At 43.3% G+C, this 21,964-nt stretch overlaps 2 protein-coding genes across 6 annotated transcripts; one reads left to right on the top strand and one right to left on the bottom strand.

Annotated features, from left to right (window-relative positions):
* The first annotated feature begins 482 nt into the window (after positions 1-482).
* Positions 483-21,947, top strand: slc5a10 (solute carrier family 5 member 10). Of its 4 annotated transcripts, XM_035179223.2 has the most exons (14): positions 483-512; positions 1,651-1,755; positions 2,303-2,362; positions 2,760-2,864; positions 2,954-3,059; positions 3,589-3,669; positions 3,761-3,966; positions 7,057-7,192; positions 16,141-16,248; positions 16,349-16,499; positions 16,719-16,887; positions 19,476-19,691; positions 20,580-20,642; positions 20,881-21,947. In XM_035179223.2, the coding sequence occupies exons 1-14, from the start codon at positions 498-500 to the stop codon at positions 20,998-21,000; spliced, it is 1,641 nt and encodes a 546-aa protein (XP_035035114.1). In that variant the 5' UTR covers positions 483-497; the 3' UTR covers positions 21,001-21,947. The 4 variants fall into 4 exon arrangements, with proteins under 4 accessions (XP_035035114.1, XP_035035123.1, XP_047199789.1 ...); XM_035179232.2 differs by lacking the exon at positions 3,589-3,669; XM_047343833.1 differs by lacking the exon at positions 3,589-3,669 and having other exon boundaries at positions 20,580-20,673; positions 20,804-21,947.
* On the bottom strand, positions 5,011-15,214 carry LOC118122487 (protein FAM83G). 2 transcript variants are annotated; one of them, XM_035179209.2, is made up of 5 exons: positions 13,899-15,211; positions 10,893-11,060; positions 9,854-9,978; positions 7,655-9,029; positions 5,011-6,649 (listed from the first exon to the last, which is right to left on the bottom strand). In XM_035179209.2, exons 1-5 carry the CDS (start codon positions 14,388-14,390, stop codon positions 6,278-6,280), a joined length of 2,532 nt encoding a protein of 843 aa, XP_035035100.1. In that variant the 5' UTR covers positions 14,391-15,211; the 3' UTR covers positions 5,011-6,277. The 2 variants fall into 2 exon arrangements, with proteins under 2 accessions (XP_035035100.1, XP_035035107.1); XM_035179216.2 differs by having other exon boundaries at positions 6,494-6,649; positions 7,687-9,029; positions 13,899-15,214.
* Positions 21,948-21,964: the final 17 nt, after the last annotated feature.

The raw sequence follows: 21,964 nt of genomic DNA, 5'->3' as shown, positions 1-21,964 counted from the left end.
GCTGCCGGTAACAGCCAGGTCAGTTTGTAGTTGAGCTTGGACTGGAGCTGGAGTGTGTGTGTCTGACTGTGTGGTGTTACTGCTGGGATTTTAAGGTGTTTCTACACAGTCAGATTGTGAGTCGGTCTGATGAGACTCTCATTGCTCAGGTGTTAGACTCAGCAGCTGTGTGTGTGTGTGTGTGTGTGTGTGTGTCTGTGGTTGTGCTGTATTTCTAAGTGTGTGTGAGGTTGTGTTTGTGTATTTTTGTGACCACTGAGGATGTCTAACTCCACCATCAACTTCTACGCCCTGTCTCAGTCCTTCAGCTCCTCTGATATTATTGTGATAGCAACCTACTTTCTTCTCAACATCGCAGTCGGCATCTGGGTAAGAGTCAGAGCTGTGTGTGTGTCTGTGTGTGTGTCTGTGTGTGTGAGTGTAACACTGTTCTCTGTCAGTCGTCATGCAGGGTGAGCAGGAACACCCTGAGTGGATATTTTCTGGCTGGACGGGACATGGCCTGGTGGCCGGTGAGTGAGTGTTTGTATCTGATGATCTCGTCTGGTGTCGTGTTCGTGAATGAAGCAAAAACTGTCGGGACCAAATGACTTCTATGCTAAAAAAAAATGGCTTTTTTAACACTAATAAATCATTTACCAGTATGAATCAACTTGTTGTTGCCAGTTTGTAGAAAGTCCTCCTCAACAGTCTGCTTGAATTACATTTACAAATGTAGCTCAACTACAATATCACACTGTTCATTCATACAATGAGTTGAACCAGGTGTTGTCATGTGGGCAAGATTTAGAAATGAAGCGAGAACAAGAGTGAATGTGTTTGAATGTTAATGGAACTCAAACCAAACCTACACGAAAAGGATTCAAACAAATACTGTAATTCGTTTTTATTCAATTCAAGTATATTTGAGTATATTTTTCTGATAAACTGACGAAATACCGGCACCTGACTGCAAATATCATTAAGCAGATGAATGTATATTAGTGATTCTGATATAAATATTTGGCAAAAAGTTGAGCATAGCAACAGACAGACTACTGGAGTCAGACTCAGAGCAATACAAATATGTCAAATGAATCGTTCTTACTGTTTACATGTAGTTTTTGCGTTCTGCTACTTTACTAAAATTCAAATGTAAAGTATTGTAGTTTTTACATTTAGATTGAGATACGATAAAAACATATGATAAGTTGAAATATGAAATACGATATATCGTTTAATTATTAGATGAAAGGTTTTCCAAAACAAGTCATTTTAAAAAGTATCTGTTGTCAAAGTTTCTGATGTCTACGAGTTGTTCCACTAGAAATAAATTTGCCTCTAAATTTCTCGGACAATTTCATTTGAATTTCTGTCCCAAAGACATTTTTTTTTAAATCCAATAATTCACAAAATGAAAACACAAAAAAAACCTCTGTGACTCTTTGAAGGGACACAAACTACAGGTTGAGAACCACTGGACTAAACTATCTGTGGATGAAGTCATTGAAAGTAACTTATCAAAAATAAAGTATCACAGGCCTAAGATACTATTATTATTCTTCTGACCGTGTACCCAGATTTTTGCTTCTGATACTTAGACTTGTAGCAGAGTATTTATTTGATGTCATATTGGTACTTGAGGTAAAGTTCATGTTTCCTGTCCATCAGATCGGAGCGTCTCTGTTCGCCAGCTCAGAGGGATCAGGGCTGTTCATCGGTCTGGCCGGGACTGGAGCTGCTGGAGGCATCGCTGTCACTGGCTTTGAATGGAACGTGAGTTCAAACACACACACACACACACACACACACACACACACACACACACACACACACACACACACACACACACACACACACGGGACGTTATGAAATATGTCTAACTGAAGACATTGGAGTCAAATGGAATGAAGCAGATCAGGTCTGATGATCCATCTAATCCACCTTTTGTGCCGAAAAAACAACAACATGCAGCTTCAATGACTAATTTACTTTGATATATAAAAAGAAAATATATGATGAGAGCATTGCAATAGATACTTTACCAAACTAGCAAGGAGATAAAACTACTTAGAGTTTGTGCAGCTGTAACAGACAACCAGCAGCAGGGGGCAGCAGCAGAACTCTATAAAAGACATCCAGAGGTTTTAGGTGGTGAAGTGAAGAATGAGTCAGAACCAGTGTCAAGGTTCATTCATTTCTTATAAAGAGTTCAATGTTTTTTTAGCTTAGGTTGAACAGAGAGATGATTTATGATTGATTGATTGATTGATTGATTGATTGATTGATTGATTGACGGGTCATTCTCCTTTTCCTCTTTCAGGCGACCTATGTGTTGTTGGCGCTGGCCTGGGTGTTTGTGCCTGTCTACATCTCCTCAGGGGTTAGATTGCACCCACACACACACACACAAACACACACACACACACACACACACACACACACACACACACACACACACACACACACACACACACACACACACACACACACACACACACACACACACACACACACACACACACACACACACATTGGTGCATGTCTGCTTGTTAAGGCTGGTTCAGCAGACAAGAATTCCCCGCCTTGAAAATTCCCCAACAGGGTGTTACACCACAAACACACACACACAGTCTAGTCTTCTCATAATAAGGTCATCAATTTATGTTTGCTCTTTGTTGTATTAAGTGTGAACACATCAAACATATCCACTGTCACCTTCCTCTCACTGCTGGATCATGTGATCATGTCTCTGAGCTCTGGTTCTCACGCGTGTTCAGATCGTGACGATGCCGGAGTACCTGGGTCGTCGTTTCGGAGGAGAGAGGATCAGAACCTACCTGGCTGTCCTCTCGCTGCTGCTGTCCGTCTTCACGAAGATATCAGTACGACAATCACACACACACACACACAGAAACACAAAATAAAACAGCACAACCCTGTCTGCCACTGACTGTTGTGTTTCCGCCACCAGACGGACCTGTACTCTGGAGCCTTGTTTGTTCAGGTGTGTCTGGGATGGAACCTCTATCTGTCCACTGTCCTCATGCTGGTGGTCACTGCACTCTACACTATAGCAGGTACACAAACCACTACGACATAATGTTTGTGCGTCGGTTTTGATCACAACACAGAACCTTTTTTGCATGTGCACAACTTATATTTTGTAGATAAATCACTACCAAGCAAATAATAATACTACAAGCGCAAATAAGAATCTGTTCTGTGCAGAATACACAGTAGTATTAGTATTTGTATCCATCCATGCACTCAGTAACCTCACTCACTCAGTTCTACTCTGTCGCTCTTTGTTGAATTCACAGTTTTATGAATTTAAAACAATGGACACTTTGTTTCTTGTTTTTTATATCTTTCCACGCGCTTGCTCAACCTTTTCTCTCCAATCCAGTGATTTGTAGTATAAGTTCTTATTTAAATCTTTTGTAAAAATAATTTCTGCACAGAATCTCATTTGTGTGTTTTTCCTTGATCTATCCCATTGCACATACAGTTTCACCAACAGGATCACGTGCTCTTGTGAACAGCCACATCTATTTTGCCTGCTTGTGTGTAAGTTTAGATGCATGATCAATAAATGCTTCTTTTCAGGGGGTCTTGCTGCCGTCATCTACACAGACACTCTGCAGACAGTCATCATGATCATAGGAGCGATAATCCTGACAATCACTGGTATGCACACTTCAATCCTTCAAAGGCAAACATCTGCAGTTTTTAGTATCATACGGATATGTGTAGTTGGGAGTTGTGCTTTGATCCACAGCCTTTAACAAGATCGGGGGGTACAGTAACCTGGAGCGTGTGTACAGCATGGCGGTGCCCAGTAAGATCATTCCCAACAGCACGTGCCACCTGCCACGCGAGGACGCCATGCACCTGTTCCGGAACGCCGTCACCGGAGACCTGCCCTGGCCTGGCATGACGCTGGGCCTCACCATACTGGCGACCTGGTACTGGTGCACTGACCAGGTACATCTACGAAATACACATCAGAGACAATACACACGTGTCTTGAGGTGCAGTTTCCACCAGTGACCATTATGGACCAAAAACTCGATTTAAGTGGAGTGAAAAACGTTCTCTCTGAAAACACATGAAACTAGAATTACAGCCCCGAGGTTGTTTGTCTCCACCAAGCAGAGTAATTTCAGTCTTCATCCATTTTCCTCCAGACTCACGTGTGTTCACTGCGACCTTTGACCATTTCCATCTGTAGTCTTGGTTGTTTATTAGTTTTTGACTCAACTTATAAAATCTAGGATTGCAGTAACACATGTTTTACCCACTAAGATTGACTTAAGTACTGCATCTATGTACAGTAAATAGTCAAAATACCACAAGAATACTATAAAATAACATGGAAGCTCTATTTATTTAGCATATTTGTAAAAGAAATGGAAAGTGAGGCCATCAAAGTTTTCTGTCAACTGACTGTGGCCTCTGAAAAACTCTGAACCTGCTCAACGACAATAAATATGGCAGGTCAAAGTTGAACCAGATGTTTCAACACATTGTTTATGAATAATCTTAGTTTGTGTCTTTGTTTGTCCTCAAAATCATTTCTGTCAAATCTGTGTTGAGATTTTTTAAACTACATTTTCCAATTTCAAGTGTAATCTTTCAATGTTATCTTGGATTTTTGGTTTTGCTCATACTACTAATATCAGACTCAATTCTGTTAAAGTGAAAAGAGAAAAGTTAATCTCCAGCTCCAGCAAAACCCAACACCAGGTTTCAAAGATCCTTTCAGAAACCTACAACTAGAATCATATATTTTCTCTGAGGCGAAAGCAGACATACTTAAAATACCTCACTGAACTCATACACATTCATTAACTCATCGTTCTTGAGGATTTCCAGATCAGATGTCTGGGTGCAGATGCCGTTGGCGTCTTGAGTTATAGACCTTCACTGTCAGACATAAGGATTTTCCTGATGTGTCGAGACTGGTGCTGCTGCTGACTCATCTTTAACTGGTGTTTAATCTGATCTGTTTGAGGCAACAACGGAGAAAACAGTCTGACTTTTTATTTACAACATTCACTTTTAGTCCCACATCAGTGTTAAACATCGAATACACCTGGTGTCCACAACAACATCTGCCTCACACGTAAAGCAAGCAACACGGTAGCTTTACCCGCGCACCATCAGTAACCACAGTGGAACCAACACCCAGAGCCTGACGCTCATATCAGCGGGAAAACATCAGCTGATTGTCACATCTGTGTGTGTTTGATATGGAAAAATATTACAGCGTGAAATTCTGAAAAGGGAAAGAAGCGGATTTAAACTGGAAGCGCTCGTTCAAAGGATTCCCTACAAGGCTGAAGTGCCGTGTTTGGTAGAGAAGAAGCTGCCCAAATCTAGTATGGTGCCGTTTATCATCTACAAAATATGCTTCTATTAAATCTTAGACTCTGTTCAGACCTGGTGTTATAATCTGTCCTGAAAGATCGGATCTCAGTTCAGGCCTGGACACATCGAAATGTGTCCCTCAGACCATATTGGGAGCTGCTCTGCGACGCATTATTTCCGCTGTTTGAACGTAAATGTGTCACTTGTGAAGAACCACAGAATCAGCTGACGTCACAATATCAACACTGATCACCACATCACCACATCACCATCTGGACTTTTTCTTAAATTGGTAAAAATCTTTCTTCACAGCAGCACGAGATTCATCCAGCCCCTCCTGACTCCTCCCTCTCGCCGACACACAAACACACTGACATTGGACACATCTCTAAACTCACACTGGGTAAAAACAACATCATTTGGTCTAAACAAATACAAATGACTGGTTATTTGCACATAGGGCAGGGAAGTGAGATCAGACCTTAACTCCAGGTCTGAACAGGGCCTTGGAAACAAGATGCCTAAATGACTTGATTACTAAATTTTGAGAGATGCATTGTAAAAAAAAAAAAGTGTCATGCATTTGTTTGGAAAGTTAATTTCCTCTCAGATCAGTAACATCCTCTGAAACACTTCATCAGACCGGACGCCACTGAAAGCATCCGGTCTGAAAACCTTTCACCGGGAAGAAATAGTTTGGAAGGACAAGTCATTAATTTACAGGCAAAACCTCTTAAAAACACATCATCATATCAGATTCATAAATCTTAAGTCAAAATTCCCAATTAAATAGCTTAGCCTCAGGGTTTAAAACAGGAAGTGACATGCACGCCTGAGATAGGAAGGATTCCACAGTGAAGAGTCACCAGTTGCGTAGCAGGAAGTCTTTATGAACAAACGTCCGTGTGTCCACAGGTCCTCTGTTCTAACTAGCAGCCTTGTTATTTTGAGTCGCTTTCTTCTGCGACCCTCCTCCTCGTGCCCTCAAGTGTCTGAAATTGGTCAGTTTTGAGAGAGAAACTCCTAGTGGCCCTGATGGGTTGGGTGGCGGCTGTGCCGAGGATTGGTCCGTCTTCCTGTAACCCGGGCTGGGGCGTCGTGGCGACCGGCTGGACCGCGTCTCTGCCTGCAGCTGGGTCGAATTGGGTTGCATCACTTGACTGTGCCAGTAACGGTGTCCTCCGATCACCGGGCCAGTTGCTCGGGTCGGGCGGTGGTAACTTCCCGGTTTGGCGATGACGACTTTATTTCCTTGCAGTCTTGCATCTCTACCTGGAGATCTAGAGGTCCGGAACAACTAGAAGATCAAAAAGGATACATCATGTTAATCATAGACTGTTTTTTAAAGATGGACAACGTGACAGTTCTCGAAAGTGAAGCCAAAACATCTGGATAGCCCCCTGTTGGCTGTAGTTTACGGGACATGGACCAAATTAAGGTCAATTTTCAGGTACTTTTGGTTTTAATTAATTCCTTGAAAAACAGGGTGAAATGACACGATTGACAGCTGAGACTGACTTTGATACCGTGCGGCTCTACTGAACAATCACTACATGACGTCACCAGCTCAAGATGGCCATCACCTGTATCCAGATTTTTTGGCTTCATTTTTGCACAACGGGACATTTGGTTCTATAATTCTTTTGAAAGGTGCTACATGGATAAAGTTAATAGTTATGACTGTTTCTGTTTCTCTGTGTTTAGGTTATTGTACAACGCTCCCTGTCTGCAAAGAGCATGAGTCACGTGAAGGGAGCATCGATCCTGGCCGCCTATCTGAAGATGCTGCCCTTCATCTTCATCATCCTCCCCGGCATGATCAGCCGAGCGCTCTATCCGGGTGCGTGCACACACACACACACCTCAGTGGACAATCACACACATTTTAATTAGGAGAAATCATAGGACGTGTTGAACTGTGAGGAGGTGGTGGCTTAGCACACCCTTTTTCAGACGAGTTGGAATAAATACGTGTGACACATTTTCCTGTACAGGGAGTGTCACTGAACATGTTCTAACTGCAACTGACAATTAACAGGTAATCTGGTGATTATTCAGTCTCTTTCAGTTCATCTATTTATCATTTAGTTTATAAAATGTGTGGGGAAACAGTGGAAAATAGGGTTAGGGTTAAGGGTTAGGGTTAGCTTTAACTCCTTATACTTTGCAGTTCACTTGTTTTCTGGCTCATTTAATCAACTAAACATTTTGCTTCAACAATAAAAAAGTATTTTTCAATCAAACTTTGATTAGACAGAAAAAGAAGCGAATATAAACTTTCTGATTGTCGGCCATTGCTCACTTCTCCTATGTGCCTGTGTGGTGAGGGGTGACCTTGTCTGCGGAGCTGCTGTGATTGGCGGATGAGGGCGGCGCTGTCCTCCGATTGACTGGGGTCTCGCAGGTCCAGCATACTCTGGGATAGGCGGGCCATCATGTTGACCCCGTCTCCGTGCCGATGTCCGTGACCCGAACCCGTCGAAACTCCGTTTATCAGCGGGTCGATTGGCTCCTGCGGGGAATCGTAAAACTCCTCCTCCGACACAGTGGAAGCACTTGAAGGATCATCGTTGGTCGCTCGGTCACAGATGACCTTGGTGCTGTCTTGGCTGCCCTCGTCGTTGCTGCCGGAGTCCCCGTCCATGTTCTTTGATGTCATGCGTCCACGGCCTAACGTCAGCTCCGCCTGGCTTCTCCTTTTGCTCAAAGAGTCATCTTGACTTTCCAGTTGGTCCATTTTAATAAGAGTCACCTGCGGTTGTCCAGGCTGCTCTGAAGTGGATGGGTCCAGGACCAGCTGCAGGGTGCGGCGTTTAGGAACAGGAGGTGCTGGGGTTTGTGTCTCTGGAGTTTGTTTAGCGCCATCTGTTGGCTGTGAATCAGCAGTGACGCCAGGTGATGATTTAGGAGTGTGTTGATTTGGGTTGTGTGTGTCCTGTGTGTGGGGCGGCTGAGGGGCCACACTGGAATCAGTTTGGTCTTTGTTGGGAGGAGCGTTTGTTTTCTCTTTGACTTGTTTGCTGGTTGTGTTCACAGGAGTAGAGGCTTCTGGACTTGTATTCCCAGAGGGCTTTTTGGTTCTTTCTGCTGCGTTTGCATCCCGACCAGGAGCAGGCTCCTCAGGCTCGGGTTTCATTGTCAGCGGTGAGCTGAAGCGTATAGCCCGGCTTACATCAAACCTCTCCGACCTCTGTAGATGAACCTGATTGGCCCGTTTTTCATCCCTGATGTTGATAAAGCCTATCACGTCGCTCGGTGGGTCAGGATCTGGCCAGGTGGGCAGGTATGGGATCATGTATGCTTTCTCCAGATGGGCTAATCCTGGGTGTAATGGCGGTTCTTCGATAACCTGCTTGAGACGCACTTTCTTTATTTTTAGCCCCGTGGGATTTGCAGAGTTTGAGTTCTTGTCCGAGGGGGCTGGACTGTGGGCTCCCGTGGTAACCAGGGAGTATTTGGGATTGATGAGCTTCCTTGCAATAGCAGCTGACACAGGAACAGGAGCCACCTCGGGCAGCGGGTCGGGGATGGGTTCGTCCACCATGGGAACCTTGTTGAGAGACACGCCTCTGGACACGAGGTAAAGGTCCTGAAACTGTAGGTCCAACGTCTCCACCGCCTGTCCTGTGATCACGGTGATGAGGTTACGGTCCAAACGAGAGGACGACCAGGTGAAGCTGCAATAACACAGAGATGGAAACATAAGTTCACAGCAGTGATTCAACCATTAGGTTTAATCATTACACCAGACTGTGCACTGAAGTCATGCAGCATATAGTGCCCTTTGTACATATCACAAGATGGTTTTCCTTTAATTTCCTGGTAGAATAAGGCATAAAGTCAATGAGAACATGCAGAAATCTTGGTAAATAGATGACAAAGTTTCACCTTTTAAGTAAATATTCATGCTCCATGCTTTGTAAAGATTTAGTGGTGTCAATTTTCTTTGAAGCATTGTCCAAAACGCGTTAAATCAGATACACTCACAGGTTTTAAATCAGTGTTTCTGGGCTGGTTGTGGGTGGGGGGGCTATTGACGTGCATTGCTGTGAGATTTCATCCATTGCTTTGGGCACTCAGGGTTAAGGGGTTACAAAAAGCTAGATCATCTTATTAGCATATCTCCTTGAAGCTCAGTGTTTGTCTCCACCAACTCCTGAGGGAAGTATCTGGGCCATAATCTGCTGAATGCTCCACATTGTTCCACAACCATTTGCTTTCTGCCGTTTGGTGCTTGCTCAATTCTGCAAAGTGAGTTTATCTGAGACTTGCTGAGAACAATGAGAAAGACCCTAGACTGTAACTCCGTGGGCCAGAGAAACAAAACAATGAGCTAAAAGACAACAAAGAGGCAACTCGAGGCTTATCTCTCAAAGTGACCTCCTTTCAGGTTACAAACACTCACCTTCATGTGTTGCCAATGATAAAATAGGTGCAGCTTTAGATGCTCAAATAAACAATACGGAGACATTCACCACATTCTGTTCAGTAGACTTCTCACCTGTATGAACCAGAGATGGCTCTGTCTCCATCGACCAGGAGAAACTTCTGGCTCAGCGACCCACGCACCTGCTGTGCCGACCGAGTGAAGAACTCCACGCCTCCGCAGCAGCGCACACGCAAATTCTACACACACACACACACACACACACACATTCATGTAGAGTTAATGCTGTGCACACAAAGGCCTACTTGGGGATTTGGTACCGACAGGAGGAGGTATTTTACTGAACAAAAGGGAAATAAAGGCAGCAAGAACATGGGGAGGCAGAAAATAATTAGTTTTGTTGTTGCCCAAGAGCAGCTCATCTCTATCAACACCACTAGAACTTCAAATTGACTAACTCTACAGGTTAGAGCATGGTCTGTATCTGTGTATGTGCATGCTTGCTTGACACACCCTGCAGTGTTTGTCTTCGGGCCTGTGATAAGGGTGTGGTGCCAGGCCGAGCGTTACCTCGCAAGTAAATGTTCTGTGCGAAATCTCACAGGAGACACCAACTATGGAAGTCGCGAATTCTCATAATAAGGGAGATGGCAGATAAGAAAGAAGCTGAACGAGTGGGGGATCTCTGTGGGTAAAGAGGAAGGAGAAATGAAAGAGAAACAGAAGAAGTGAGCGGCTACATGGTTTGTTTGATCGGCTGCAGCACTGACAGGGAAGCTTTTGTGTGTCTTACTGCCTCCATCCAATTCTTTTGGGTATTATTTTTAATTTTCTGTTACTGCCTCAACCAGTTCAACACAGACGCTCAGCCGGTGGAGAGCAATTTATTGGTGTTCGCACCTTACCGAGGCCTGCAGGCGAAAAACCTGTTACACCTCCGTCAACCGTGTGCCCGCCTTCCAAATATTTCCCTTGTATTCAAATATATCAGGAAGGAAATTGGCGTTGGTGCTGGTGCTTTTTTTAAATAACAAGAGAAGCAGTACGACCAGCTCATCCCCCCGGCTTATGAAAACACCATCTGGGAGGGTGAGGGTGAGTGTGTGTGTGTGTGTGTGTGTGTGTGTGTGTGTGTGTGTGTGTGGATATATACCTTTAGATGTCCACGGTGCATATCAGCTCTGCCACACATGTAAAGAAAGCAGGGGACTGCAGCCATGTCGATGATGATGTATACAGGAACTTTGCGTTTATATGCAGCATCAAGCATGTCGCGAAAGATATCCACGTCTGTAAACACATCCATTACCACGGCTATTACCTACACACACACACACAAACACACAAAGGAAAGCACAAATGGTGTTACACGTTTCCTGCTCTGTGAGGGTGGGTTCGATTAATCAACAATATTATATCACATTATATCCTCGACAGGAAGCTGGCCACTTGTGAGAACTGCATTTGAACAATAAGTCAAATCCTCTGGGACAGACAATATTTTCTAACGGTCCTGAAACTAAATGCCCCATAAAGAGACTTCTAGAAACAAACCGTTTGTTTTCGCAGAGCGGTGATAAATTGTTACGCGTCTGGACGGTGCGTGTTCGACAGAATGGGACGTTTCACACAGCGCTGCCTGTTCACTCTTCACATGACCCAGTTTGGAGATTAAAACTGCAGAAACTGATTTGAAGTTGAGGCCAAAGATAAAAAAAAGATAATTTGGTTGAGCCTGGATGTTATTGTCGTCTACCGCGACTTTCCTCTGAAACCAACTATCAATAAACTCGTTCACATGGACACCAATATCAGGATATTAACCAGATTATGAAAGCTTTTGCTAAATTAAAAAGGAGAACACTCAAAATGGAGCACGGCAGCATCGAGCATTTAACTATTTCAGGTTGGGATTTTAATATCCTGGAGGGAACTTCAAACATATGACGTAGTGGAAGTAATGTTGACATGAAGACTTTGATCCTGAACTCATGTAAACTTCATAATCATGTCATATAATCCTAATCTAAATAAGGTCAACAGTTGAAATATTGGTGTCATTGATCAGTGGCTTTGTAAATCACAATGAAGTTATGGTAGAAAACTAAAAGGTTACAGAAGATAAGATGCAATAATTAATAGTGCATAATCTTTAAAGGGTGAGAGTCATGCACAGAGCGCTGGCATGTAGCATGTTCAGTGACGTCGGAGAATTCTTTCCCACTGGCGTGACAAGATCAGACTTGTGATAACTTGGCACACGTAGGAGAAGTCGAGAAAGGGAAGTAGGTTCGTGAGACAGAGGCAGAGGCAAAGAATGATATGCAAACGGTTCAGTAAAATGTAAATCTGACAGAGACACGGGATTGAATTCAATCCAGGGAGGTTCATGTCAGGTTTTCTTGTGGAAACTTGGAACTTCATAGGTGTCAGTGGTGTGATCAAAACAACCAATCTGGATTAGTCAGTGATTTGAAATAAGATCATGTAAACAATGAGAGGGAAATGAAAGAGAAAACATTTCATCGTGTGATGTAACTTGACACTTAGGTTCTGCAGGTAACGATTATTTTCATGCCAAAACTTTCACTAAAGCTTTTCATTTAGTGAAAGCGTTTAAGAATTGTTGATTCAAACTGATCTTATTTGATCTGATCCCTCTATTTTCCTCCACTCGTGCTCTTTGGTCTTATTCTCACTTTATCTACATGTCTGGTGTTATTTCTTCTTTGTTACGTTGTCAAAAATAATTAATGCGGTTCATTATTTACTGTTTTTACTATTATTTAATTATGTCTGAGTTCCAGCAGTGAAATGTGCTCAGAGACAATTGTCACATTTTCACATACCTTGTTTATGTATAACCGAGACATTGGCAAACCTGAGACTTAAGAAGCTAGAACCAGAAAGAATTTAGTTTTTATGACTTTATAAAATGACCATAAAACCCCGAACTCATGATCAAACTGCTAATCTCTGTATTTCTGTGTATCGTGCCACAAAAGCACAGCTCAGCATGTTTATGTTGTTACGGTGTTGAACTGCAATATAAACTGAGCACCCAGTGAAATAATAGAACCACGATGTCATGTTGTACATTCAGCAGCAGCGCAATAACCTCACTTCCTTAATTCAGATGAGATTTTAACTGTGGTTTCCTTTCGTGCTGACTCAGTGCTGTCGTACAGTTTGGGTGGACCCAGTGTCGTGTTTCTGTATCGGACTATATCACATTATAATGTGCACTGTCCAACACTTTTATAACAATAGAGAAGCCAAATAGAAAGATAATAATTTACAATGCAAAACACCAACACCTGAAACAATACAGAGACAGTGAGCTCTGCAGAACTGTTGAACTGAATGACTCCACAGAGTATTACTGTTTCTGTGAGTGGGGGTGGAGGAACTCACATGTAAAATACTCAATTTAAGTAAAATTCCTGCATTCAAAATCATATTCAAGTAAAAGTACAGATGTATCATCAACAGAATCTACTTAAAGTATCATTAGAACTACTCAATCTTTTCTTTTTTGGATTAGCTTTTGTATCCAATACGTTAGTCATTAGATAAATAACTATAGTTAAGTTATAGTTGTTAGATAAATGTTGTGGAGTAAACGCTATAATATCCAGTCTGGATTGTAATGCAATACAACACATGGGGTCAAATTGTACAAATTAAGTGAAAGTTATTCAAAATTGTACTTAAAAAGGTCCAGTGTGTAAGATGTAGGTGAAAGGGATCTAATGGCAGAAATAAAATATAAAATAATCCTAGTGATGTTTTCACTAGTGTGTTTCATCTAAATTGTACAAATTGTTGTTTTCTTTACCCTAGAATGAGCCTTTATATTTAAATACTTTATATTTACATACGTTATATTTACATCAGGAGCGAGACCTCTCTACGGAGGCCGCCATGTTTTTTTTTTACAGTAGCCCAGACTGGACAAACTAAACACCTTTCGAGTTTTTATGACAACGGAAGGTTACCACGTGTTCCCTTGCTGCAACATCACACCTCACCACTAGATGTCACTAAATCCTACACCCTGGACCTTTAAGTACAGAACTTGAGTAACTTTAACTGGTTTCTTTCCATCAGTGGCTTCAGTTTTCTCCACATTACACCACCATCTTCCTCCTCTTCTCACCTTCTGTGCTCCCATGATGCACTTCCTCACCACCTCCTTGATGTGCGTGTGTCCGTCGGTTGGAGGTTGCGTGTACACGGTGACCCGCGTCACCCCCCGGTAAGAGATGGCCTCGGGCCAGCCCAGGTCCAGCTCCACCACGGAGCCCTCGGACCGGTCCGGCCAGTACTGGAGCGACACCTCCCCGTCCCCGGCTTCCTCCCCGGAGCCCGGGGTGATGTTCCCCGGGCCGGGGGTGTCTGGTTTCTGATGGTGCTCGTGCCCGGGCCGGTAAGCCTCCGTCGAGCGCTCTATCCGCTCCAGCTCCGGCTCCGAGAGGAAGTCCCGGACTCCCCTCTGGTGGAGGCAGTCGGTGAAGGCGTCCCGGCCCTTGGTGACCAGCGCCTCCACGGCCAGCCGCTGGTCCTCGCTGTAGAAAAACTCCGGCTTGCTCTCACTCACCCGCCAGTTGACGTGGTGGTCGTCCAGACACTGGACCTGAGAATGAGCCATGACCCCCGGTTGTCCCCCCCGCTGTCCCCCGGTCTGTCCGCAGTCAACCCTAGATCCTCTCTGACCCGGTCTCCACTCGTCCGTCCGCTGGGTCAAACCTCGAGAAGGCGCCGTGGGTCATTACCGTGTCCCGGTGTCCTGGGAACCGCTGTCCTCTGCTCCCCGCCTGGTCGCTCCCTCAGCCCGGGCTCCTGCTCAGTGCTCCTCCGCTCGCACACTCCCTCGCCCAGGTGCTGCCGGAGCTTCCCCCCGCCCAGAGCCACGCCTCTCACCTGACAGCCCGGGGTCCCTGCGGCCGCGGCCCGGTTCAGCTCAGCAGCTGCAGCCGCGGGGCCCGGCAGCCGAGGAGCGAGGCAGGGAGGGAGGCAGGGAGGGAGGCAGGGGGGAGTCCGTCTGTCTGCCGGTGAGTAAGCACAACCGGGAACACGAGGTTAAAACAGGACATTAATCCTCGTTTGGAAGTGTTGGAGCTCAGCGTGTGTGACTCAAACTTCTGCGCTGACGAGTCACTTTCCCGGTTCCTTCGTCGGCTTGTCACAGCGGCTCCAACGTGGCTGAGTTTACCCCCGAAAGACGGAGTCAAAAAAAAAAAAGTGGTAAAACTTCTCCACCGAGTCTCCGCTTCCTCCCGGTCCGGGTTCACAGCGGTTTATCTTCACTTATCTCCCGTGGAAAACGTCCCCTCCTGCGGCCACCGTGCGATGGGAGCTACCGGTGTGTCTGTGTGTGTGTGTGGCCCTGGAATGCGGCAACGGAAGCCGATTCCCGGGGACAGACAGGCGGAGTGTCCGGTGGTTGGTTTTGGAGAAAGGGAGGAATCAAACTCCACCCTCAAGCCCGGACAGAGGAACCGTGTTATTCAGTCCAAACCATTAAAAACACACAGACGAGCTTCACTGGCTCCATGTGGGACTTTTTAATTCCATGTCCTGGGGCTCATGTGGTTACTGTGGTTTTATGTGTAATAATGTTAAAGTAGAGGAAATGTTTGCTATTTGTGGAAACTCTGGAAAAAGCACTGAGAATTTATGTCTGGATCACTTTATTGTGACATAAGGATAAAATTAGGTCAGAGAAAAGTGATTCTTGTTGTGAGATTCAATTTTAAATGTCCCGTATCTAACTTTCTAAATGGAATCAACTTGTCCTTGTGACGAGTCTAATGTCCAATGATGACATAACGTACTTTATTACTTTACACTATTATATGATCATTTTTGCAGCACTTATTACCTCAGAATATTATAATCACAGCCTGAATATTTCACGTTTACATTCACATAAAAACAAACACTAAAATATGATAAAATTGGGGTTAGTGTTGCACTAAAATATATAAAAAAGTGATGGACTTACATAAAAACAATAAATGATACAATGAACAGTGAAATAAAAAGGATTATTAGATCATATTTGTCTAATTATAAGTTCAATTCAATTCACTTGGTATGAAATCATGTAAAGGAAGCCATTCTTTGTGGAATAGAATAATATACTAGAATTAAATATCACGTTAAGATGCTTTTACTGCAAAATAACTCATTTATTTATGTATTATCATTGTCTTCTGTTATATACAACATACTGAGAATAGTTTAAATGACCTATATGTTGAAAATGAGCCGGAATTCCACCCCAGTTCCTTCTCAAGCAGAAACAAGAGACGACATGAATTCTGCATGAGTAAAATATTCAGTTTCTCCCTCCGCTCCTGTGTGTAAATGATATTTGACTCGTCTTCATGTTTCAGACACTGTGGGATGTGTCGACCCTGAGGAGTGTGTTCGAGTGTGTGGGGCGGAGGTGGGATGCTCCAACATCGCCTTTCCCAAACTGGTCATTGAACTCATGCCAAGTGGTGAGAACACAGCATCCTGTTTTATTTCCAAGATGTGTCAGTGCTGTGGTGGTTTATTTTGCTTCCTGCGTGTATCTGTGCATCATTGTGTGTATGACAGGCCTGCGGGGGCTCATGATAGCGGTGATGATGGCAGCTCTGATGAGTTCACTGACCTCCATCTTCAACAGCAGCTCCACCCTCTTCACCATGGACATCTGGAAGAAACACCGGCCCCGGGCCCCAGAGAAAGAGCTGCTACTGGTCGGCAGGTATATGACACGTGTGTGTGTGTGTGTGTGTGTGTGTGTGTGGGTGTGGGTGTGGGTGTGTGGGTGGGCCCACTGATCTGAGAACATCTGTTGGGCTTTAGTGACCTTGAGTTAAAACCCTCTCCGTGCTGTGGAGGGTGAACTTTGACCCCCAGGTTAAATACAGATTTTCCAGTGTGTGGAGACAGTGAACGAGAAGTTGTGTGCATGCTGTTGCAGGATCGTGACGGTGATCTTGGTGGTGGTGAGTGTGGTGTGGATCCCCATCCTGCAGTCGGCCAACAGCGGCCAGCTGTATGTCTACATCCAGTCTGTGACGAGCTACCTGGCTCCGCCCGTCACCGCTGTGTTCACTCTGGCCATCTTCTGGAAAAGGACCAATGAGCAGGTTCGCAGCAAACACAAAAACACATGCCTGGTCCACACTTGTGTTACAACTTCTGATATATTAATTCGATTTTTTTCAATAATTAATTCATGGTTTTTGCTGAAAAACACTCAAACAAACAAAAAGGCCTCACAACATTAAATAAAAGATTCCCATATCCCATCTTTCCACCTAGTGTTTTCATAATCCTGCTGACAAACAAACAGACAGACAGACAGACAGACAGACAGACCTCCTTTGTGGTAAATTTTGTCAATTTACACCAATAAGAGAGAAACAAGAGAAAGAAGCAGCAGATCCTCACATTTTTGAAACTGCAGCAACTATGAATTATGCATTTTTATTTAATAAATGACTCAAAAAGCTTCTGCAGAGTTTGACAATCAATCATCACATTCTGTTGATTGACAAATCCATTAATCAGCTAATTATCGATGCATTGATTACAGTCAGAAACAGACATGTGCACAAGTTTTTATTAAAGAAAACACACAGAACTAAATTGTATTCCAAATACACAAAGTTTTCTTGAAACCAAACTACTCAGCAGAATATTCTGGAGTTTTGAGGTTTTCCTCTGCGCAGCGTTCTGTCCTTTCTCCCACACTGTACTGGTTTGCAGTTTTATTGGCCTCACATGGGATCCAGCTGAGTGCAAACATCCCTCGCTGCTGGGTGTGAAGTCCACATGCGGGTGGATGTTTGTCTGCACTTTTAAGTTTGTGTGTTATGAAGTGCATTGTATGGATTTCCTCGGCATGAATCTGCTGCACTTTCACTGCGAAGGATGAAAGGGATTGTTTCTGTCTGGCAGCAGAGTGCAAGTGAGGGAAAGTGTGATCGGAGGATAAAGATAACACAGCGGTGTTGAATAGATAACAATGTTGTCGTGCGAGTGTGTCTGAGCAAGTAAAGACCAGTCTGCTGCATTGTCAAGATTCATTCCCTGGTTTATTACTAGGGTGTGCCTGCTGTGTGCTGGCCCGCTGCCCAACCCACTGAACTGAAAAGCCTGAAATCAAGAGGCTTCTCGCAGGTTTTTCACAATGAAAGTGTTTCCCCTCTTTTCTCTAATGTAAATATTAACGTCTTTCCAACTCTGGATGAGGCTTCAGTGTCTGCTTACTTTGACTTTTACCTTTTATTCTTACTACAGTGGGTTTACAATGGACTTGGCTGAGAATGCACTGGGATTTTGCAATAGCTCAGAAAATACTGATTTGCTGATAATGCTGGTCAAATAAGGACGTCCCTAGAAATCCTTTCTTGCTAGTGGAAAGAAATGTTGGCCCTTCCACCACTTTGGTCTACAGGGAAATATTTCAACAACTTAGGAATGGATTGAGATAGAATTTGATGCGGAACTTCTTGGTCCCCAGAGGATAAATCTTACTGGCTTTAATGATCCCCTGACTTTTCCTCTTGCAGCAAAGCAGGTTCACATTTTTAGTTTTTAGTGAAACGTCTCAATTTCTATTGGAAGGATTAACATGAAACTCACATGTTGTCCCCCTCAGGATTAATTGGGGTAATTTTGGTGATGCCTTAACTTTTTATTGGCGCAGCAGCCATCTTGGATTTCGGGTCGGTTAGGTTCCCCAGACCTTACTAGTCCAAATTCCGACTTGCGCAGCATAAGCACAATGACGTTGAACCAAATTTAAGCACAGTTTAAATCAATATAGGCTTCTTCCGTTACTCTTGCAAACACCAAACCCATATTCACTGGAGAAGTTGTAAAAATGTTACCTATCTGTTTCTTAAAAATGTTATTGCGCAGGGTCAACTTTTACACAAAAGGCGTGAGCGCTTTGTTTGTGCAGATAAACAGGGTTTAGAGCAAAGAGCTCGAGGAATCTAAAAGGTGTTGACTCATGGGGTCAAAGGTCTCACGTTACTGCTCAGGATGTGTCACATGCAGAGAGCAAACAGTTTAGACGTATTTACACGGGAATACAGTTGTTCTCTTTGAACCAGAGGAGCAAGTGTAACTCGTAAAATCCTTTTGTAAAACCTGTAATTAGAGTCATTATAAGTTTAGAGCACATATCTAACATGTGTCTTATGATGATCCATTAATCCTAGAAACTACACTTTGGGATTCAATTCCCCCAAATCCTATGTATCTTAAAATCTATATAGATTTATATTGATATAAAAAAAGAACTTAAATTAAACTTAAACTTAATTTATTTACTTTAAACAATTTGTTCAGAGAAATATGTCAAAGACAGAAATGCTTTAAAGGAAAGTGTATAAAGGGGAAAGTGAGAAGAGCAGGGAAGCAGGGGTGTTTGCTCTGAGCGCTGCGACAGGCTGATCGTTTTCTTGCGTCGAACCGCACAGATCACATTCTTTGATGAAAGCTGGAAACAGAACGAGACAGAGAGTTAATTGTGACACTGCTCGTGTGCGCAAATATGCGACGTGACAAAGACGACAGGTTATCACGGTGGGAAAGTGAGAGTTTTATGAGTTGAACACGCCCAACGCTGCTCAGACTGAAGCCAAAAATATCAGTATCACTAAATAGGGCATGTAATGTTGTCTGTGTGCGTTAATGTGTGTGTTTGTCTGTGTGTTTTCAGGGTGCATTCTGGGGCCTGATGGTGGGCTTGGTGGTGGGTGTGTGCAGGATGGTGCTGGAGTTTGGGTTCCCTCCTCCCAGATGTGGCGTAGTGGATTCAGCCCCTAACGTGCTGCGCAGCGTCCACTACCTCCACTTCGCCATACTGCTCTGTGGCCTCACCGCTATCGTGGTCACTATAGTGTCGCTGCTCACGCCGCCGCCAACCCCGGAACAGGTGTGTACACATGGAGACGGTAAATAACAGAACTGTAAAGCAGGTGAGCTCAGCAGGTTTTCTGTTGATACACCTGCAATGTTATCTCCTAAAAAATAAAACAGGAGAAGAACATGAGGTAAAGAAACAGGCAGCTGAACGTTTCAGAGCAGATTAACTGAAGGTCAGGGTCTACGTTAGAAACCAGTCGCAGGCCGAGCCCATGTAAATCCAAAAGATCAACAGTGAACTACACAAACCAGGCTCATAGTAAAGTAGATGTATTGTTGCGCACGATCGAAAGACACGTGAAATGTTCCAGGCTCATTACATCAGGTGACATATTTGTCACATCTGACATGACTCTGGCCTGCGTTTGAACTCTGAACGCAAACATCAGCCTCTCTGATAGAAAACCATGTTATAGGAGAATTAAGCAAATCTAAAAAACACATACAACTCGGTTTTCATCACATTCATCCTGAGACAACAAATAACAATGTCCACCTAAAGGCAGGAAATCCACACTTTTATATCTGTGACTTTCTGGTGAATTTGTTGTATAGAATATAAAATATGCACAAAACATCAAATGTAAAATGGAATCACATGAACTCAACATTAAAATGCAATATTCATACATGATGAATGATATGACACATCTTACCTGTAGAACCAGTATAGCATTAATGGAACAGTTCAGCATTTTGGGAAACATGCTGGAGAGGCAGTGGTTTATGGCCTACGCTGCAGCCAGCCACCAGGGGGCAATCAAGGGGTTTTGGCTTCACTTTCGGTAGACGTCATGTCATCCATCTTTATACACAACAGGACACATGTTCAGCCTCTTTATATTTGACTTAACTGTCAAATTAAATTGTGTTGCATTTGCTTCCACTTCCGTCTCAGTTGTGTAACCTGACCTGGTGGACAATAACCGAGCAGCCACAGAGAGAAATTCCTCTTCAGAAAGTGTCCTCTGTCAGCCACCGTAGCTCCCAGGGTAAGAGTCTGGATATGAACACCACTCAGGATAAAACCAGCCATCATGTGATGAAGAGTCAACTATGAGTAACTTCCTGTATCTGCTCTGTGTGTGTGTTTGTGTGTGTGTGTGTGTGTTGCTGCTGCAGGCTCCGAGCCAGCTCTGCGGGTGACGTGCGGTCAGCGGGTGCAGGGATTGTGCATCTCAGCAGTGCGGCGGGCGGAGCCGGCTCCAGCTCCCAGAGTTCCCACTCTTAGAGAGAGTGTGTTCTGGTCGAGGTTCTGCTGTGCTAACGCGCTGCTGCTGATCTGCATTAACATCTTTCTCTATGCATACTTTGCCTGAGCGGAGAATTTAACATCTAACATCCTGCGCGTCTGCCAAACAGCAACTGACTTCTCCAGATCCAAGAAGGTGGAGAAACAAACAGATTTTATTGAAGTAGTTGTAGTTTTATATATTTTACATATTTTAAAATAGTAAATACCCAGAGAGCTAAATCCTCACAAACCTCTTCACGTATTAGTTTCCTGATGTATGTTGAGACATTCTTTTATCTACATCTGGATCCACATCTGTGTCACATTACACATAGGGATTGGCAATAATGGAAAACACATGTTCTTTTAAGTTAGTGGAACAAGTCATGAGAAAAAGGTGAAAAGGGTCAAAAATGCACCGTATCACAATGTTTTCAAATCGTGAGCAGCTCAAAAAACACCTTATTATATATACTGTACTTTTACATGTTATGTTTAATATTCGACTTCTGCCCCACTATTAGTTATTTGTTCATAAAACTTCACTCATGTTGTAAACTCTAAATTACTGTGAAGCTCGTGCCAAACTAACATCAATACACGTCTTTGACAAGATAATATAAGAATAATACATTTATGTGTTTTAGGTTGAAAGTGACTCATATTTCAATTTCCTTATATTTATATGAATATTGGTAATTATACAGTTGTGTTGATGGCCGTATGTCTTTCGTGTAAGGTTTTGTGAACGTTTAGCTATCGCACTAGTGTTCTATCACAATATTTAACTTTTATATTAATATAAATCTGAATGTGTCTCCCTTTTCTTTACCCTGTCCCCAAATTGTCAAGTGTCAATCATTTAAATGTCTGTTTTCAAAAGTGAAGCTTGAACTCCAGATGCATCCAAATTATATTTAAATAATAATAATATTTTTTTTAATAATCAATTTTTAAAAAATTATTAACAAGTACAAACTGCTGGATTGTGAAAAACTCGTCAATTAAAAAGACAAGAACTTGCTCATCAAATGTTTTTTTCTCGTTAT

Source organism: Hippoglossus stenolepis, chromosome 2 (assembly GCF_022539355.2).
Source record: "Hippoglossus stenolepis isolate QCI-W04-F060 chromosome 2, HSTE1.2, whole genome shotgun sequence".
Taxonomy (NCBI): domain Eukaryota; kingdom Metazoa; phylum Chordata; class Actinopteri; order Pleuronectiformes; family Pleuronectidae; genus Hippoglossus; species Hippoglossus stenolepis.
The sequence above is the reverse complement of the archived record's forward strand: the minus strand, read 5'-3'. Positions and strand labels throughout refer to the sequence as shown.